The sequence below is a fragment of the Oncorhynchus keta genome, chromosome 26, assembly GCF_023373465.1.
Source record: "Oncorhynchus keta strain PuntledgeMale-10-30-2019 chromosome 26, Oket_V2, whole genome shotgun sequence".
Classification (NCBI taxonomy): Eukaryota; Metazoa; Chordata; class Actinopteri; order Salmoniformes; family Salmonidae; genus Oncorhynchus; species Oncorhynchus keta.
Window position 1 is genome coordinate 26,364,619 of NC_068446.1, and position 20,598 is coordinate 26,385,216.

Consider the following 20,598-nt stretch of genomic DNA (forward strand, 5'->3'; position numbering starts at 1 on the left):
TTTATTTTACTCTTTCTCACTCTGAGTTAGCCCCACTAACAAAACATATTGGCTACTCCCAGCTGGCTCTAGTTGACTACACAGAGTTGATGTTTCAATATGACTGTGGTTGCTGGAATGGCTTAATGGTGACACAAAAGGCTAGGGCGGTTGGTTGGTCTATTCCAGTGGAAAGTTACAGTCAAATATCTCCTCTCATCTCTTGTGTTCCAGCAAAAGGGATTATACCCTCTGCACTTCGCTGCAGCTCTCACCAGGGCAGAGGGCCCAAAGATCACAGAGCTGCTGCTGCGCACCGTGGGAGGGAGTTTGAAATAAGTAGGTTACCACTCTACTACTTCTCTCCTCCTCCCCTAGTCCCTTTATGTAATCATTCTAAACTTGGCATAGGGTTTTCTCCCAACTCTCCATGATGGTTCAGTGAGATCTATCGCTGTGTTTAACACCAACCACTTAATTATTTCCATTGGATTTCCCCTCTCACACCCTCTCCATCCCTCAGTAGCCATTTAGTACATGAATACCCTGTTATGATATGTGAGGAGTAAATCTGAATCCGTCTTTTTCATGGCACAATGTGAAATGTTCCTGCTCTGTTCTCTTACATTAATTTGGTCCCTTCAATTGTTCACAGACTGAGCTGTTTTGAACCAGACGGTTTTGTCCTCCAACAAAGAGTTAATTTGCTGTAACAAGGGCGTTCTAAGCTTGCAACGATTATGAGAAGGCGGGGAGCTGCCAATTTCAGCTGGATGGGAGGAAGGAAGGAAGGGAGCACATCCTTGAGAGGAGCTGAAACACATTGGGAGGGAGGGAGGGGAGCTGGAAGAAATGCTGGGGGGCATGAAAGGAGCTGCTTGGGACATCACACACAGTCAGGCTGGGATGAGTTGGTTTGGATGAGCGTGTGTGTGGGGGGGGGTGGGGTTCAGACACCTGTTGTAGTCTAGTTGGCCAGGTTCTCCCAAACTTGGTTTTGCCCTAGCACTACACAGCCGATTAAAATAACCAACTCATTATCAAGCTGTGTAGTGATAGTGCAAAACCAAAACGTGCACCCAGGGGGGGCCCCAGGCCCAGTTTGGGAAACCCTGAACTACTAGACTACAACAAGGGTGTAAACCCTTGTATTAGGCTCCTGTACGAGTTCAGACAAGGAAATTACACATTTAAAGCTATACAAGTTTTAGTCACTAGATGGAAGCAAAGGCATTGTTATTGCATGTACATGAGAAAAGGGTTTTGAAGAAACAGAAGAAAAGGTCTGAGGTTAACACAGACCTTTTCTGTGTTTCTTCCAAAACCCTATTCTTTCCCCATTGATTTTTCCAGTAGCAATGGCTGAACAAACCAGAGGTAACCTATCAGAATCTTGAGAGGTTCAAGGAGAATCTGGCAAGAGGGTTAGTTTAGGGTAGGATCAGAGTAGGATAAGGCCCCATCTTCACTGCAGGACATTATTTCTGTCAGTCACGACCCATTAGACGCTAGAGAGATTGGGAATAAGCATGGCTCTGTGTTTGTGTCCACAGCTTAGCCCAATGACCCAAACAGCTCTGTGTTGAAAGCCAAAAGCAACAAGTGCTCTCAGGATCCAGACACTCAAAGACGATACTTATGAGCCGGGGTCAAAACCTGGCCCAGAAACTCTCAGAGACACTTTGAAAACCTGAAAAAGAACTACAGCGTCATCTGACAGCTACACAGAGACAGATCTTGCTATATTAAAGCACTTTGGGAGTAGAATTTCTGTAGAAACATGGAGTGTGGTGACTTGATTTCATGTGAAATTGTGTGCCAGATGATTTGAGAGACATGATAATGTGCAGGAGGATAAACTAATGATAATGAAACATTGTATGGACAGCATCCTAGTACTGTTGACTCTTGACTCTATTATATCCCAAGTAGCAGTTAAAAAGAACAGTCAGTCAGGCATCTTTGTCATCACGTTTATAATAACTGACACAATCTAGGGGAAAAACGACAGGGCTTTGACATATTTTCACCTCGGCATTGTTGCAAATGTATTTTTTTAATTTTTCATAACTTGGACACTTTTTCAAATTGTCACATTGTACTTATGCCTCCCACGGTAGTTGGACAATTAAGCGTATTCACAAAATACTTGGGGCCCCTGTTTTTCTTTTCATCCATTTATTCCAAATACATAAACTCATTCACACCCTGACACATAAAAACACACTCACACCAGACCTGGGTTCAAATACTATTTCAGGTATTTGATTACTTTTCAATACATTTTTTTTTTAAGTATTCAGACAAAATTATAAAAAATAAAAAACAGTAGTTGATTATTGGAATGTATTTAGAAATATACTTGGAAAGTATTTGAAAATACTAAAATACATGGCTCGAATACACTCCCATGCCTTTAACATAGGTATTTCAAATATTATTTTAAATAAGTATTTGGAAAATACTTTCAAATGCAATTTGGTCAACTATTTGGTTTTTACAAATAATCATTCAAATACTCAAAAGTAATTATTTTGGGCTGTATATTTGAAAATACTCAAATATACAGAAAAAGTATTTAAATAACAATTACTCAAATACGTGTGTTTGTACCCAGATCTGCACCACACACGTATGGTAATCAGCCAGTCTGTATCTGTATCCAAATCAATCAGCACTTCAACATGGCTCTTCTCACCCATTGATTTTCCATTGTGCTGATTCTCTGTGCATTGAGAGAGGGCCTGCTCATCGATTGCTCAGCATGCGTTGGCCCTGGGATCTGCACTGAGGAGCCCAGTGTTAGGTTTACAGCACAAAGAGTTTAAATTAAGAGCTATAAGAATCTGCAGGTAACAGGGAATGGGCCTGCATTCTGTTGATCTTCTTCCCACCTCAATTAAAGTAAGGGAAATTAAGAACACAATATCTCTCTACTGAATGTGCCTGGGTACCGTATGAAAAGCAGGTTAAGGAAGAAACATGCAGTCTCATGGGCCTGTGTTGAAGGAGAAACAAGGCGCAGTGCAAATTTAGGGGATGGTAAACAAGACTGGAAAGCCGTATTCATGCTCTCAGTCTATTGTTTCCGTTTCATTTAGCTCTATTTTCAATGCTTCTTTCCTGGGAAATCAGACGCTGTATTCACACAGTCTTAAAGCATGCATTTTACATGCATCCATTCATACTGTGCCTATATGCAGTCAGTCAAACAGTCACACACACAGTTTTACACAAAGTCAAAGACAAGCATTCACACACTTACATACCGTACACCAGTACATTGACACCTCCACTGCGTTACATTAACGGACACTGTGTCACCAGATCTTCCCCATTCTAACATCCACATACTGTCTGGATGTCTTAAATTACTCAACCCCAACATATGAACATTTAATCACCATTGGCCATACATACATAATTTGCCACTACATCAGATGTATTCTCTGCTATGAGACTTGTAACTGTACACACACAGACACTTTGAAATGGTCCTCCTGTGTGTGACAGGGGGGGAACATGAGCCAGCTCCAACAATGCACTTAGATCACTGACTACACCTTATTACAATCTCATTACAATCTCACATTCCAGCAATGTTTGGAGAACATGTGACTGCGTTTTAGTCAAGGCATTCCCACTCCACATCCAGCTGTAGTCAACTGTGTAGATGGCAGGTGGGGAAGGTTCAGACCCCTAAGCTTGGGTTAATGACCATAGATTACATTATATTATAAGACATAGAAAATATGTACAAAAAGGTGGACCCGTCTTGTTTTTTTGGACAGGTCGCTAGGATGTGTTGAGTGAACAATACTAACCAAGGTCTCCGTCATCATGCCACAACTGGTACACTATGATTGAAATTGTTCTGAAAAAAGATCTGTAAAAAGATCTGCATGTGTGTGTTGGGCTTCTTTCGGCATGTGTAAATGCTGTGTGTTTCTGGCTAAGTGAACTATGCATTATCACCTGACTGCTAACAGAATGGTGGTTTTTACAAGTTTTAAGACCAGATGGATAAATGAAAATATCAGGCCCAGCGAGAGGCTTATAGGCCTAGTCTGACAAAAGTGGTTTTCTACAGTCCTTCAGCAGAGGTCAGGTATATAGTTATACTGCTTTCACAGATGCCCTCTCAGGTGAAGTTTGTCAATGGTGCTGTGTTAATGTGCTATTCATGCAAGTATATTACAAGTACAAGAAACCATTATTTTTGATTTAATATACTTGAGAGATCCAAATTCCCTGTCACTGTGATTGATATGAAAAACAAATGCATTGGATTAGCACACTGAAAGATACACACCAAACCGTCTCTCACAGTGCTCTCACAACATCACTGTCAAGTTATTGGCATTGTTAGAACATTGCAACAAGGTCACATTGACTTTACATTGAGTGGCATGATCGCTAAGAAGCCTGTGGCATCCAAACATTGCATCTAGCATGTGAACCATCCTTGTTCACCACCCAAGCATAGAAACAATAAAAATAAGCCAAAGACCAGCTCTACTTGCCACATAAAAAAAAAAAATCAAAACAAGAAAAAATTATTAGGACAATTTCTTTGTGTTTCTCTCATTAAAATGAAAGGTAGTCCATTCATTCAATAACAATCCTTTCCTATTTGGCAAAGTTACCCACCCATCCCCCTTTTTTCTCTCTTCTATTCCATCTCAGAGCCCTACTCCAAAACACAGTCTCGACTGGATGCACCACCGGTCCATTATCGCCTGCGCAGCAGTGTGGCCAATGAGAGCAGGAGGAGGAGGATGGAGGGGTGGGTCTGGGTTCCTGTGCCCTTCACCTTCTTGTTCTCAGGATGATTGTAGTATCTGGTGCTGTCTGCTTTGGGCACAATGACACGAGGTCCATTACGGGCACATGACTCGCCTGTACACATTCCACTTCCTGAACCACTGACGTCATCACCTGGAGACAAGGGAAAGGCCTTGGTTAATTGAAATTAGGATATCAGTGAGACCAAGCGGTTCAACATGTTTCTGATACACTCCCAACTCTAACCTACACATCCAATACCCCATACACTCTCACCCTGTCTACTATACTCTCGGCCCTTACTCCCTCCTCTCTCAACCCTCCTCCCCCTCTTCTCTGCCGCCCGTCACTCACTGGCATCCTGGAAGTCCACGTCATTGCCGTTGAGGGCGTTCCTCAGACGGTTGGTCATGATCTTCAACTGCATGATCTGCTGGCGGATAGTCATGTCTGGCTTGGTGATGTCGATGTCCACTTCTGGGTTGTTGATCTGGCTGGCCAGGCCGTCGCCCATCACCTCAAGAAGATACCTGGACACAGAACACATCAACACGTCACTTCGCAGGCAACGCATTTGGTACTACTGTGGATTTCTGTGGTACCACATTGCAGGAGGATGACACAATTTTGGACTAGGCCTCCTGCTGCACATTATTGCAATGTGAATTTGGACCATGATGGAGATGTATGGCAAGTAGGTTTTTGTGGGTTTATTCTGTTCTAATCTGTGGGTATTTATGTTTGGACAAATCAATTTTCTTTCAGGGATTTAGTCTATCGATTTCACCAGTTATTGATTTGTCATCCTTTGTACTGTATGTGTCTGTCCATCTAGTCGGAGGCCGAGCAGTTGCCGTACCAGGCAGTGATGCAACCAGTCAGGATGCTCTCGATGGTGCAGCTGTATAACCTTTTGAGGATCTGAGGACCCATTCCAAATCTTGTTAGTTTCCTGAGGGGGAATAGGTTTTGTCGTGCCCTCTTCATGACTGTCTTGGTGTGTTTGGACCATTCTAGTTTGTTGGTGATGTAGACACCAAGGAACTTCAAGCTCACAACCTGCTCCACTACAGCCCCGTCGATGAGAATGGGGGCATGCTCGGTCCTCCTTTTCCTGTAGTCCACAATCATCTCCTTTGTCTTGATTACGTTGAGGGATAGGTTATTATTCTGGCACCACCCGGGCCAGGTCTCTGACCTCCTCCCTATAGGCTGTCTCGTTGTTGTCGGTGATCAGGCCTACCACTGTTGTGTCATCTGCAGACTTAATGATGGTGTTGGAGTCGTGCCTGGCCAAGCAATCGTGTGTGAACAGGGAGTAAAGGAGGGGACTGAGCACGCACCCCTGAGGTTTCTCCAGTGTTGAGGATCAGCATGACAAATGTGCTGCTACTACCTACCCTCACCACCTGGGGCAGCCCGTCAGGAAGTCCAGGATCCAGTTGCAGAGGGAGGTGTTTAGTCCCAGGATCCTTAGCTTAGTGATGAGCTTTGAGGACACTATGGTGTTGAACGCTGAGCTGTAGTCAATGAATAGCATTCTCATGTAGGTGTTCCTTTTGTCCAGGTGGGAAAGGGCAGTTAGGAGTGCAATAGAGATTGCATCATCTGTGGATCTGCTTGAGCGGTATGCAAATTGGAGTGGGTCTAGGGTTTCTGGGATAATGGTGTTAATGTGAGCCATTACCAGCCTTTCAAAGCACGTCATGGCTACGGACATGAGTGCTACGGGTCTGTAGTATTTAGGCAGGTTACCTTAGTGTTCTTTGGCACAGGGACTATAGTGGTCTGCTTGAAACATGTTGGTATTACAGACTCAATCAGGGACATGTTGAAAATGTCAGTAAAGACACCTGCCAGTTTGTCAGCACATGCCTGGGGCACACGTCCTGGTAATCCGGGGCCCAGCGGCCTTGTGAATGTTAACCTGTTTAAAGGTCTTACTCACGTCGGCTACGGAGAACTTGATCAAACAGTCGTCCGGAAAAGCTGAACATAGAAGTGATTTCGCTCGTTTGATAGGCTCGTGCCACCTATGCAGCTCGCGGCTGTGCTTCCCATTGTAGTCCGTTTGTAGGGCCTGCCACAGCCGACGAGAGTTGGAGCCGGTGTAGTACAATTCAATCTTATTCCTGTATTGGCACTTTGCCTGTTTGATGGTTCGTCGGAGGGCATAGCAGGATTTATTATAAGCTTCAGGGTTAGAGTTCTAAGAAAATCTTGTCTGCTAAATTAACTAGTGTAGCCCAAAGCCATATGGCATAGCCAGAACAAATCAAATGTAATTTGTCACATACACATGGTTATCAGGTGTTAATGCGAGCGTAGCGAAATGCTTGTGCTTCAAATTCCGACAGTGCAGTAATATCTAACAAGTAGTCAAACCTTATACACACAATGTAAGAGGATGGATATGTAAACATTATTAAAGTGGCATTATTTAAAGTGACTAGTAATACATTATTAAATCAATTTATTAAAGTGGCTAGAGAATTGAGTCTGTATGTTGGCAGCAGCCTCTCTATGTTACTGATGGCTGTTTAACAGTCTGATGGCCTTGAGATAGAAGCTGTTTTCAGTCTCTCATTCCCAGCTTTGATGCAACGGTACTGATCTCACCTTCTGGATGATAGTGGGGTTAACAGGCAGTGGCTCGGGTGGTTGCTGTCCTTAATGATCTTTTTGGCCTTCCTGTGACATCGGGTGCTGTAGGTGTCTTGGAGGGCAGGTAGTTTGCCCCCGGTGATGCATTGTGCAGACCCCACTACCTTCTGGAAAGCCTTGCGGTTGAAGAAGGTGCAGTTGCCGTACCAGGCAGTGATACAGCCCGACAGAATGCTCTCGATTTTGCATCTGTAGAAGTTTGTGAGGTGACAAGCTAAATTTCTTCAGCCTCCTGAGGTTGGAAAGGCGCTGTTGCGTCTTCTTCACCACGCTGTCTGTGTGGGTGAACCATTTCAGTTTGTCCGTGATGTGTACGCTGAGGAACTTAAACTTTCCACTTTCTCCACTACTGTCCCGTCGATGTGGATAAGGGGGTGCTCCCTCTACTATTTCCTGAAGTCCACGATCATCTGTTTTGTTGATGTTGAGTGAGAGATTATTTTCCTGACACCACACTCCGAGGGCCCTCACCTCCTCCCTGTAGGCTGTCTTGTCGTTGTTGGTAATCAAGCCTACCACTGTGGTGTCATATGCAAACTTGATGATTGAGTTGGAGGCATGCATGACCATGCAGTCATGGGTCAACAGGGAGTACAGGAGAGGGCTGAGAACGCACCCAGCGGGGTGGAAATGGATCAGCGGGGTGGAAATGTTGTTTCCTACTTCTCCACCTGGGGGGCGGCCAGTCAGAAAGTCCAGTTGCACAGGGCGGAGTCGAGACCCAGGGTCTCGAGCTTAATGATGAGTTTGGTGGGTACTATGGTGTTGAATACTGAGCTGTAGTCAATGAACAGCATTCTTGCATAGGTATTCCTCTTGTCCAGACGGGACAGTGTGACGTGATGCAGTGCAGTGTGATGACTAGGATAGGGATTGATTGAATATGTCCATAAACACACCAGCCAGCTGGTCTGCACATGCTCTGTGGATGCGGCTAGGGATGCAGTCTGGGCCGGAAGCCTTGCGAGGGTTAACACATTTAAATGTTTTACTCATGTCGGCCACGTGGCCACGTTGAAGGAGGGCCCGCAGTCTTTGGTAGCGGGCCGTGTCAGTGGTACTGTATTGTCCTCAAAGCGCGTAAAGAAGTTATTTTTGTAATCCTTGATTGACTGTCGACGTTGCCACATACGTCTCGTGTTTGAGCCATTGAATTGCGACTCTACTGGTCTCTGTACTGACACTGCTTGTTTGATTGCCTTGCGGTGGGAATAGCTACACTGTTTGTATTCGGTCATGTTTCCAGTCGCCTTGCCATGATTAAATGCAGTGGTTCGCGCTGTCATCAATCCACAGTTTCTGGTTAGGTACGGTTTTAATAGTTACAGTGGGTACAACATCTCCAATGCACTTCCTAATAAACTCACTCACGAGACAGTAAACATAAAGGGCACATACATATAGGGCCTAACGTAAGGACAACTCAGAGTATGCTATTCTGTTCTTCTAAAATAGACAGCTTTTTTTTCATATCATGTTTCTTTAGAACTGTCTAAAATGAATAATGGATTTATTGTGATGGTGTAGGCTATATTACATGGATTTATTGTGATGGTGTAGGCTATATTACATGGATTTATTGTGATGGTGTAGGCTATATTACATGGATTTATTGTGATGGTGTAGGCTATATTACATGGATTTATTGTGATGGTGTAGGCTATATTACATGGATTTATTGTGATGGTGTAGGCTATATTACATGGATTTATTGTGATGGTGTAGGCTATATTACATGGATTTATTGTGATGGTGTAGGCTATATTACATGGATTTATTGTGATGGTGTAGGCTATATTACATGGATTTATTGTGATGGTGTAGGCTATATTACATGGATTTATTAGACTTAGACTAAAATGTAGATGTTCCAAAGATCTGCATCAGTGGCTTGTAGTCTATGCGTGGAAGCCAGGAGATGCTAAATGTGTTTATGTTAATTAACAGTCAGTTACCGTGAGACTGGCAGTTATTTGCTTGACAATCACCGGATGAGAACATTTCATGACCGCCACAGCCCTAACTACATGCATTACTAATGGTCCCATTGCCTTGGAGTTGCAGTTTTATGACATGGCCTGTCACATATTTCAATATCTCAGCATCACACACACACGCACATACACTTTTATATCAGCGTCCAATGCTGCTTTAACGCTAACACAAACACGCCCATGAACCCACAAGTACATACATTTTTTATGAGACAGTCATTATTCAGCGTAAACAGTCCTCCATAAATCAAAATGCCCAATCTCAATCCAATAAGGGAGGAGTTGTGGCTCTGCAGAAGGGGAGGTAAACTGCTCAATCATCTATTTAGTTTACAGGGTCTTGGGGATTCACTCTAACCAGAGAGAGCGTTGCATGACAAATAGGCAGTGCTGTGTCTATAGCTCTGTGAATGGTTAGCATGTTCATCCTCATTCTAAAGGGCATCTCAGGGTTCCACTTCCAACACAGTACAGATGTTCTCAGACATTTGAAGCGGGATAGTACACCATGGGATGGTATGCTACATATTCCTGTTGACAATGTGTCAGTAACAGTCTGTCTATGCCAGACAGCTAAACTACAGGACAGGTGCTCAAACATACCTGGCCTTGGTCATGCCATTCCAGCACTTGTCATCACTAGCTGCTCCTGCTGCCACTTTACTACTGCACAGAGCAGCTGGCAGCTGGACCCAGTACTGCTGCATCTCCCGCAGCTTACTGGACACATCAGATATCTAGGAGAGAAATGACAAACTAGTCAACACAAAACACGCATGTACACACACACACACACACACACACACACACACACAGAGTGAGTGAGTGAGTGAGTGAGTGAGTGAGTGAGTGAGTGAGTGAGTGAGTGAGTGAGTGAGTGAGTGAGTGAGTGAGTGAGTGAGTGAGTGAGTGAGTGAGTGAGTGAGTGAGTGAGTGAGTGAGTGAGTGAGTGAGTGAGTGAGTGAGAGAGAGAGAGAGAGAGATATTCTTGGTCTACTGGGTACATTAGACTCAACAGAGAGGATGTCATGCAGTTTTAATGACACACACACCTGCATCTCCAGCCGGACCCCTGCGGTGGGGCTGGGTTTGTACTCCATTACGGTGCTGGCGGGGTTAACTCTCTTCTTTCTCTCCTCAGACCCTGAACTTTGTGTGCCTGCCACCTTGGGGGTCCCACAGGCCTGTAACACCTACCACCAAACACACAGTAAAACACACACCTTTAGACATACACATCTGAGACTCAAACACATGTAAAATAGCATAGAGCGTGGGAGTAAAGGTTTAGTCAGCGTTTGTTGCTGGTTGAACGGACCTTGCTGGTGAAGACCTCTGTGTTCTCCTGCATGTAGAGGATGGCATCTGAGATACGGAGGGGGATGGAGTAGATGACCGCGTCCACACTGGGGTCAGAACTGAAACTAGATGCCACCTGCAGCATGGTGTCTGGACAAACAGAGACAGGATATTAACAAGGGGAAAGACTGAGTGTGTGCTTATATTTGCAATGTGTGTGTGTGTGTGTGTGTGTGTGTGTGTGTGTGTGTGTGTGTGTGTGTGTGTGTGTGTGTGTGTGTGTGTGTGTGTGTGTGTGTGTGTGTGTGTGTGTGTGTGTGTGTGTGTGTGTGTGTGTGTGTGTGTGTGTGTGTGTTCGCACATGTGTGTATGTGTGCGTACGTGTCCGTGTCCGTGCAGTCGGGTGGACATGTGTGTCTCTCACCGATGAGGTTCTGCCACTCGGTGTCGAGGTCGGCCTGATTGGCGAGGCATCCCTTCATGACGTTTCTGCAGTAGTTGGCACATGGCTTGACTGAGGCCAGGCCTCGACAGTGAGGACAGTACACCAGCTTCATCATGGCACGGGTACACTCTGGGCTGAGAGGTACCTGGAGGAAAAGACCAATCATCATCATCATCATCATCAATGAGCTTTGCATCTTTTCAATTTTGACTTCAACTGTGAGGAGTTATGAGTAATACGGCGAGTTGGAATGTGTAAAAGAACTGCTATTCTGAATTCTATTTTCACTCAGGCATGATGACTGGCGCCTGTGTAGAGTAGAGTGTTGTTCCTTGCTACTTTTTAGGTCTCTATATGTATCAAGTGAACTGTGCATAGCTGTGCTCCAGCGATAGGGGCCGTTACACTTGTCAGTGCGAAGACCGATGAAAAGCCCAGTAAAGCTCACTTAGAGACATCTTTCCTCCCCTGATGTACTGACTGGTTCCCTCCAGAACTGCCATTTTGTACACAGGTCTCTGAATGCGTACACCATCTCCAATACAGAGACAGAAGTTCACCCTCATTGCATTTGTGGTTATAATATGTATTATAATCTTGATTATCATGTATTGATTATGATTAAGAGTATTGTGTGATATGGAAGGGCAACACTACCATGCAGCTAACACATGACCGTGGTTAGATAGTGGATAAAGAGGTGGATATGTTGGTCTATGTTGTGTAGATGTTTGTGGTCAGAAGAGTCAGCCATCATTTCCAAAGACAATCATGCATTCAGAGGAAGACCCATGTCATTTTCCCAGATTGCAGTTTCAAATTTAGCTCCTTAATGTGGATGTCTAGAGTTTGACACCATTAAGAACTTTACAAGCAAACTGATCAGATAACAAGATTAAAGAGGCATCATTACAACCGGTCCTTGTATTGCCAGACTTCACAGGGACACATCAACAGGGTTTAATGTAAACAGACAGCCGGCTTCCTAGCACGTCCGACAGTCACCGATTGATTGTGACATCCCAGTGTGAGATCTCCTACAGTGTGCCATAACAGGAGGGGGAGTGGAGCAGAGCAGAGGCCAGTTATTGGTGGCTGCTAAATTAAGATCAATGATGGGACAGATGCCCATGATGCCTCACTGTTACAGCAGCCACCATCACTGGCAGTAATGACAATAATTAACCATAGCTCAAAGGAATTCTTCCATCTGCATGCTTGCTCTCTCTCTCTCTCTCTCTCTCTCTCAGATCCTCTCTCTCAGATCCTCTCTCTCAGATCCTCTCTCTCAGATCCTCTCACTGTACTCAAACTCTCTCTCTCTCTCATACATGCACGTTCATGGATCTCTCTATGCCTCCTCCTCTATATCTCCCTCTCCCTGTGTTCTATTTAAAGGTGGTAAAGCTTGTGGTATCATGTACTGGAAACCCAGTCTGTATTTAAATGGGCCAGACTCTGGCCTCTTTGTGCCAACATAAAGAGTGGTTTGAAATGGTGGTTATTTTTAGCAAGAAGGGAGTGAGAATCCACTGGATTCCTGCAAGTGGCTATTGGCCTCTGTGGTGTTTGTGTAAACAGCTTGTGTATGTTCGATGTGTAACGCACAAATACACATCAATCCACTTTTTAAAAAACACAACAGATTACACATTAGACATGACATTCGAGACTTAAAGTACTTTCATAGTAATGTAAGATTCACATGAACTTAAAACCTTAATGTTTTTCAAAGGCTCCTTCCTCTCTCCAAGAGTGTGCCAGGAATCACCTTTTGAAACTCTTTATACCACCAAGAGCATAAAAAAATGGCATACATCCACTGCTGAGACAGAGAAGCGTCCCACTATTACCCTACTTAAAGCCATGTTTGAAGAGAAAATGTAGAATGGCCAAGTATTCAGCAAGTAGACAGTGGATGTAGGAACAGGGACAGGAAGGCCAGACCTCTCTGTAATTCACTTATGATGGGGAACAGATGTTAAGCTAGCCTAGCTACATTATTCATCTGCCCCTCAGACAAATAAAATCATATTTTATTTTTCACATGCTTTGTAAACAACAGGTATAGACTAACAGTGAAATGCTTACTTAGGGGTCCTTTTCCAACAATGCAGAGTTAAAGCTCAAGATTTTTTCTTTAATTTTTTACAAAATAGTAGTACGAGGAATAAATATGCAGTGAATAACGAATAACAATATGGAATAAAAATAAAATGGCCATATATATAGGGAATAGAAAAGAGGAATGTCCGCAACTCTAGTATGCTCCCATGGTGATTTAATCAGACGCACAATAAACACAAAGTTTTGATCCGAGTTGGATCTTAGTCGTTCTTTTGTCCTGCAGCTGACAAGTTCAATGTGCATATTTATCTCTATTTTCCCCCATTTATATAAGGAGTACCAGTACCGAATCTATGTACAGGGGTACGAGGTAATTGAGGTAGCTGAGCTGTAGTCAATGAACAGCATTCTTACATAGGTATTCATTGTGTCCTGGTGGGTGAGGGCAGTGTGGAGTGCAATAGAGATTGCCTCCTCTGTGGATGAGTTGGGGCTGTATGCAAATTGGAGTGGGTCCAGAGTGTCTGGGATGATAGTGTTGATGTGAGCTATGACCAGTCTTTCAAAGCATTTCATGGCTATAGAAGGGAGTGCTACAGGCAATGCACAGCCTTTTACACACCCTTACTGAGACACGCCCCTACTGAGACACGCCCCTAGTCTCATAGGGACTTTACTTTTTTGTGACACATTTACACAAGATACTACCTCATAAATAAAATCCCAATTTGAACTGGTTGAGAGGGTTTCAGTGTGTGCTGTAGGATGTGAGTAATGTGTGTGTATGGTGGTTAATGGTTAACAGTGTGGCAGATGTGAGGTGGTAATCTCAGGTATAAAAAGCACAGCCGTGTTTATCAGAGGCAACAGCACGTGAAACAGCACAGGTCTCTACAACAACAGTACCTGGGAGACTTTGCCATGTTTATCAGAGGCAACAGCACGTGAAACAGCACAGGTCTCTACAACAACAGTACCTGGGAGACTTTGCCATGTTTATCAGAGGCAACAGCACGTGAAACAGCACAGGTCTCTACAACAACAGTACCTGGGAGACTTTGCGGACCACCTCTCCACTGACGGTCAGTCCCTGGACGAATGACCGCGCCGCCACCAAGGCCCGAGTGACCTTGGACTTGAGGTCGCGGGGAACATCCCCAAAGGGCCGCAGGGTCTCTGTCTGCTTGGCCACACACTCCAGGTAGTCATCAGTGAGAGTGTACTGTGGGAGGGCGGAGGCCTTGAACAGGCGCTCCAGCAGCCGTGCCCAGAAGTCGTTGAGCGTCTCCTCCAGGTTGACAGCGGAGCCGCGGTAGTAGCGACGCAGGTCAGTGTACAGGTCCTGGAACACAGGGGCGTTCTTGGAGTAGAGGGAGCTCAGTTTGGCCAGGAAGGACTCCTGGAGGGAGCGCTCTGAGCTATTCAGGAGGTCTGTGAAGTATGCTGAGGAGAGAGGAGAGAGGGACGAGGAGTCAAATACTGGACTAGTCAGTTGTATTTATAGGACAGGAGCAGCACCTATCAATGCCTTTGCCAGACCACAAACAGGGCCTAGGGAGCGTAGAGTGGGATACATACAAACACGGAAGAGATTATGAAAGAGACAGGCCTCCAAAGCTCTTTGGTCTAGTCTACAAAAGGGTGATTAGGCTCATTCACACGCATGGTCACCTGTGCCTGGCTGGAGATGCAGGTGTGTGTTTCATTAAAACTGCAGGACATCCTCTCTGTTGAGTCTAATGTGACCAGTAGACCAAGACCAAAAATCAATCTCTCCCTCTCTGACACACACACACACACACACCTGGTTTGTCTCCAGCTTCCAGCCATAACAACATTAGATCCATCACCACCTGTCTGTCAAGAGAAATGGCACTTCGGCACCTGTCAGGTCTACTGTACAGTATATTAGAGATTCAAAGCACTACCCACTGGGCACGCACTGGTTGAATCAACGTTGTTTCCACATCATTTCAATTCAATGACATTGAAGCAACATGGAATAGACTTTGAATTGATGTCTGTGCCCAGAGAGTAAGGTCTTGGTGCTATGTAAAACATTGAAATAAATGGGAGTGTGGAAATGAGCAGATTGATTTGGCCCATCATTATGACCAGACATAATATATATATGCACAGTATCAGTCAAACGTTTGGACACACCTACTCAGTGAAAGATTTTTCTTTATTTTTTACTATTTTCTACATTGTAGAATAATAGTGAAGACATCAAAACTATGAAATAATACATATGGAATCATGTAGTAAAGTGTTAAACACATCAAAATACATTTTAGACTTTTCAAAGTAGCCTCCCTTTGCCTTGAATGACAGCTTTGCACACTCTTGGCATTCTCTCAACCAGCTTCATGAGGTAGTCACCTGGAATGCATTTCAATTAACAGGTGTGCCTTGTTAAAAGTTAATTTGTGGAATTTCTTTCCTTCTTAATGCGTTTGAGCCAATCAGTTGTGCTGTGACAAGGTATGGGTGGTATACAGAAGATATCCCTATTTGGTAAAACCCCAAGTCCATATTATGGCAAGAACACCTCAAATAAGCAAAGAGAATCAACTTTACATCATTACTTTAAGACATGAAGGTCAGTCAATACAGAAAATGTCAAGAACTTTGAAAGTTTCTTCAAGTGCAGTCGCAAAAACCATCAAGTGCTATGATGAAACTGGCTCTCATGAGGACTGCCCCAGGAAAGGAAGACCCAGAGTTACCTCCGCTGCAGAGGATACGTTCATTGGAGTTACCAGCCTCAGGAATTGCAGCCCAAATACATGCTTCACAGAGTTCAAGTAACAGACACATCTCAACATCAACTGTTCAGAGGAGACTACGTGAATCAGGCATTCATGGTTGAATTGCTGCAAAAAAACACATTTTTTAGATAGGTAAATGTATCTAGCCAGCTATCTCGTAGTAACTTGTAGTAATCGTGGTAGTAATCATGGTTGAATATCGACCGGGCTCAAAGGGCACGTGCCCAGGGGCCCTGACCTCCAGGGGCCACCCATTGATTTTGTTTGTCACTCTTACTCAGATATCATATAAACTTGGCATAAGTTAGGGCAAAATGTGTATAATTGCAGGAAATTCGCTTGAGAACGGCAAAAGTGTCTCTCCACCCCATGGCATAATATGTAGAATAGCAGCAAACTTGTTTTAAAACTGCAACATTTTCTCTGAGCCCCATGACAAAATGGGTAGAATTGCAGGAAATTTACTCAGAAAAGTGTTTCCTCTCCGCCTTCAAAAGTGGGGCCACTAAATTGTTTTGCCCGCAAGGTTTTGCTTGAGGCCTCCAAAAGACTAGGGCCCTGATTGTGACATACAAGGAGGAGTGCTCTAGCTTCCCTGACAAATGAGCTATAGACACTGTGAGAACCTGTGAATTTATCTGTAGAACTGTAGAGCACTTTTTCAGCTGCAGTTCAGTTCACAGCACTGTGCGGGTACACGCTTAGAAAAAAGTGTTCCAAAAGGGCTATTCGGCTGTCCCCATAGGAGAACCCTTTTTGGTTCCAGGTCGAACCCTTTTAGGTTTCATGTAGAACCCTCTGTGGAAAGGGTTCTACATGGAAACCAAAGGGGTTCTACCCGGAACCAAAAAAGGGTTCTACCCGGAACAAAAAAGGGTTCTACCTGGAACCAAAAAGGGTTCTTTGGCTGTCCCCATAGGAAAACCCTTTGAAGAACCCTTCTTGGTTCCAGGTAGAACTATTTTGGTTCCCTTTAAGGTTCTAGATAGCACATTTTTTCAAAGAGTGTATAGTGAGAGAAGAAGAGAAAAACAAAACAACAAAACCAACAAGGGCCAATGTCATTGCCCCATATTCCTCCTTATTGAGCCTTGTAATAAAGCAGCATATATTGAGAGTTACAGTGTCAGTGAGAAATGTAATACATCTCTGTATCCTCCCATTCTGCTGACACACTGACTGGGCTGCTGCTGCTGCCTGATGCTGGAGCTGACCCCCATAGAAAGAGGGTTAAGATGGGCAGACTGCCTCTGACTCTCCCTCTAATCTGAGGTTTGCATGCTGGAGGAGAGGGGAGGGCCTGGGTGGGGCCTGGGAGTGCTGCTGCTGCTGTGGAGAAGCAATAAAAACCTTCATTTAGTTGAGCGAGTCCAGGGCCCACGCCCGACAACCCTGAACACAACCAGATGGCCATGTAGCTCTTACCGTCACTGCTCTCCGCGTCCTTCTGTTCCTTCTGTTTCTACTGCTCCTACTGCTACTACTCCTGTACTCTACTGCTGATCCGACACAGCTGCAGTCATATCAAATGGGCTTGAAACATCACCTGCACACTTCAATTTCCTCCTCTCTCTACAGCTGCTTCATGTAGCTATAGCTCTCCTGCTCATTCCTCTTTGATGCATTGCTTCATCCTCATCAACATTTGACTTTACGCTGTCTCTATGGTTGTAACCTCCTGATGTTGAGGGGGATGAAAAAGGGTTGTGGGTTTTGGGGTGAGGGAGCTGTACTTTATGCAGCTGGACTAGCTCTATACTGTTCTGCCAGCCCAGCCCCTGTGTGTGTGTGATAGTGTCCTTGTTGTTGTGTGGCCCAAACCTTCCTCCTGTTGCTAGGCTAACTCTGCCACATCAGTCACACTTCTTTCATCTTTCATCAGCTCCGTAAAGCAGAGCAGCCCAGCAGTCCAGAAAGTGCAGAAAGCAGGAGAAAAGGGAACTGTAACTCCCCATCTGACACACACTCATACCACCATACCCTCTCCTCTTTCCTTCTTTTTTAAAATCCTTTCAAATCTCCATTAGCATTGCCAGCATCCCAGCCTGTGGCAGTGGATTGGAGGAGGAGAGACGGAGGGAGGGCTCCCTGCACCCCCCATCCCCACCAACCTGTCAGACGGTGTCTGCTAGGTTCCATGACTCATTACCACAACCAATCATAACTCACTTTCCCAGCCACCCACAATCTCCTCCCTGTCTCTGTGTCTACTGCTCTCTGTCTATGCCACTCTGATGACAGCTAGGGCCCATCAAAGCAGGAAATATGACTCCATGCCATCATCTCCAGTTCCTGTTCTAATCTTATGTTAATCAGCTGGATGGAGGTCCAGATTACCCTGTGGGGGATTTATTTCCCTGAGCAAACAACCGTGTTTCAGGCGTTATCAGCTGCTGTCATCGGGGCACCATATCCTTTGGGCCCCATTGGTCAGGACTATATTGATTTGTTTATAAATAGAGTTTATCAGTGATGTGTTAAAGATTGCAGTCTTTAAAATTCTCAGAACAAGTCAAGGACATCATCAAGGGCATCCAGTTCTTGAACTCAAAGATCTCAAGCAAATAAGTGTGTGTGTGCGAGCGTGTTTGTATTGTCAGTATAGAGGAGTGTATGCGTTCTGGGAGGCTGCTACTCACTGTCGAAGCTCCTGTACTGTGCATTGAGAGAGGCCTGTAGCGAGCGTCCAGCCTCTCTGACCAGGCTCTCAAACTCCCTGCGACTCAGGTTGGACAGGGTCTCCTCCATGGCACTGGTACAGCAGGTATACCCCTGGGGACAGATCCGAAGGTGCTCACCTACACAGACGCAAGACAGAGGAGAGGACATGTTTAGAGTTTTATCCACAGTGCATACAAACTATATTCCCATACATGTATTTTGTTCTGTCTGTATTTTATTCACACAGCAAAACAGCACAACTGTGATGGGCATTGTATCTGATTAACTGAAAATGGTCCATAATGGATTGCTATTGGTCTCTGTAACTTGTGGAGTAATCAATCTCTTAAGGATCTAAAAATAGCTGTGCAGGCTCCTCTGCTTCCCTAGAACCCACAGTAAAAAGAAAGAGAGAGGATGATATCTCATTGTTACCACCAATTCATTACACTGACCTACATGCCATCACATGGCCTCTATGGCCTCTCCGCTATGGTTATCATATATCACCTCTCCCCATCTCTCTGACTGTCTCTGAGCAACACATCAGACCAGTGTCTTTCAGACTACAGCCAGAGAAGAGCTTAACCAAAGAGAATAGAGATGAGCTCAGTCATAGAACAGAGATATTGATTATGTTAAAGGACACAGTGGGATCAACTCAAAGAGCATGGAGGTGCACAGCTGAAAACTACACTGGAGAACGGGCCAATCCAAAAACTCATATATAGAAACAACCAGATGACATATACAGGTAACTGCCAAAAACACTTGTGTAAATGAGGGATACAAAGTGTATTGAAAGCAGATGCTTCCACAAAGATATGGTTTCTGAGTTAATTAAGCAATTAACATCCCACCATGCTTAGGGTCATGTATAAAAATGCTGGGCAGACCATTATTTTGGTTACCATGGCTATGCCCCATGACATGACAATGCCCCCATCCACAGGGCACGAGTGATCATTGAATGGTTTGATAAGAATGAAAACAATGTAATGCCATAGCCATATGCCGTAGCCGTCTCAGTCACCAGATCCCTGCCGAATTGAACACTTATGGGAGATTCTGGAGCGGCGCCTGAGACAGCGTTCTCCACCACCATCAACTAAACACCAAATCATGGAATTTCTAGTGAAAGAATGGTGTCGCATCCCTCCAATAGAGTTCCAGACACTTGTCAAATCTATGCCAAGGTGCATTGAAGCTGTGCTCGCTCGTGGTGGACTAACGCCCTACTAAGACACTTTATGTTGGTGTTACCTTTATTTTGGCAGTGACTAATAGAAGAATGGCGCCGAAGGGGATGGATGCCGTCCAAATCAATTGTGTTATTTTGTGTGTGTTTTTTTTGCATTGTTTTGTACATAACGTTGATGCTACCATCTCTTATGAACGAGAAGAGATTCTTGGTATCTGAAAAGTGATTACTCACCTCGAACTGGACAAAGATTTTTTCTTTAATGAGTCTGACACGAAGAACATAATGTTGTTTCCTGGACAAGGCCCTAGTCCCTGTTATTCGCATGAAGAAAATAAGGAAATAAAGTAGACACAGATCAGGGTGCCTTGTGAGAATTTGACGGTGACCCGCCTCCACCATCTGTTCTATTGGCCAATGTGCAATCACTGGAGAATAAACTGGATGAACTCCGTTTGAGACTATCCTACATACCAACGGGACATTAAAAACTGTAATATGTGGCTGAACAATGACAGATGATATACAGTTGTCTGGGTTTTCCGTGCATCGACAGGAGAGAACAATTACGTCCGGTAAGATGAGGGGTGGGGGTGTGTGTCTATTTGTCAATAACAGCTGGTGCACAATGTCTAATATTAAGGTAGTCTCCAGGTATTGCTCGCCTGAGGTAGAGTACCTCATGATAAGCTGTAGACCACACCATCTACCAAGGGAGTTTTCATCTATATT

The 20,598-nt window shown here is 44.5% G+C and overlaps 1 protein-coding gene across 1 annotated transcript in view; it reads right to left on the reverse strand.

Moving 5' to 3' along the window:
- Positions 1–1,938: 1,938 nt before the first annotated feature.
- Positions 1,939–20,598, reverse strand: part of LOC118358670 (glypican-1-like) — a 59,222-nt gene continuing 40,562 nt past the window's right edge. Inside the window, exons 2-9 of the mRNA XM_052480448.1 lie at positions 18,644–18,802; positions 14,282–14,676; positions 11,146–11,311; positions 10,741–10,871; positions 10,475–10,615; positions 10,026–10,159; positions 5,119–5,294; positions 1,939–4,917 (exon numbers count right to left, since the gene is read on the reverse strand). Coding sequence (XP_052336408.1) covers positions 4,712–4,917; positions 5,119–5,294; positions 10,026–10,159; positions 10,475–10,615; positions 10,741–10,871; positions 11,146–11,311; positions 14,282–14,676; positions 18,644–18,802 — 1,508 coding nt within the window. The 3' untranslated portion in view covers positions 1,939–4,711. The remainder of the gene's footprint in view (positions 4,918–5,118; positions 5,295–10,025; positions 10,160–10,474; positions 10,616–10,740; positions 10,872–11,145; positions 11,312–14,281; positions 14,677–18,643; positions 18,803–20,598) is intronic.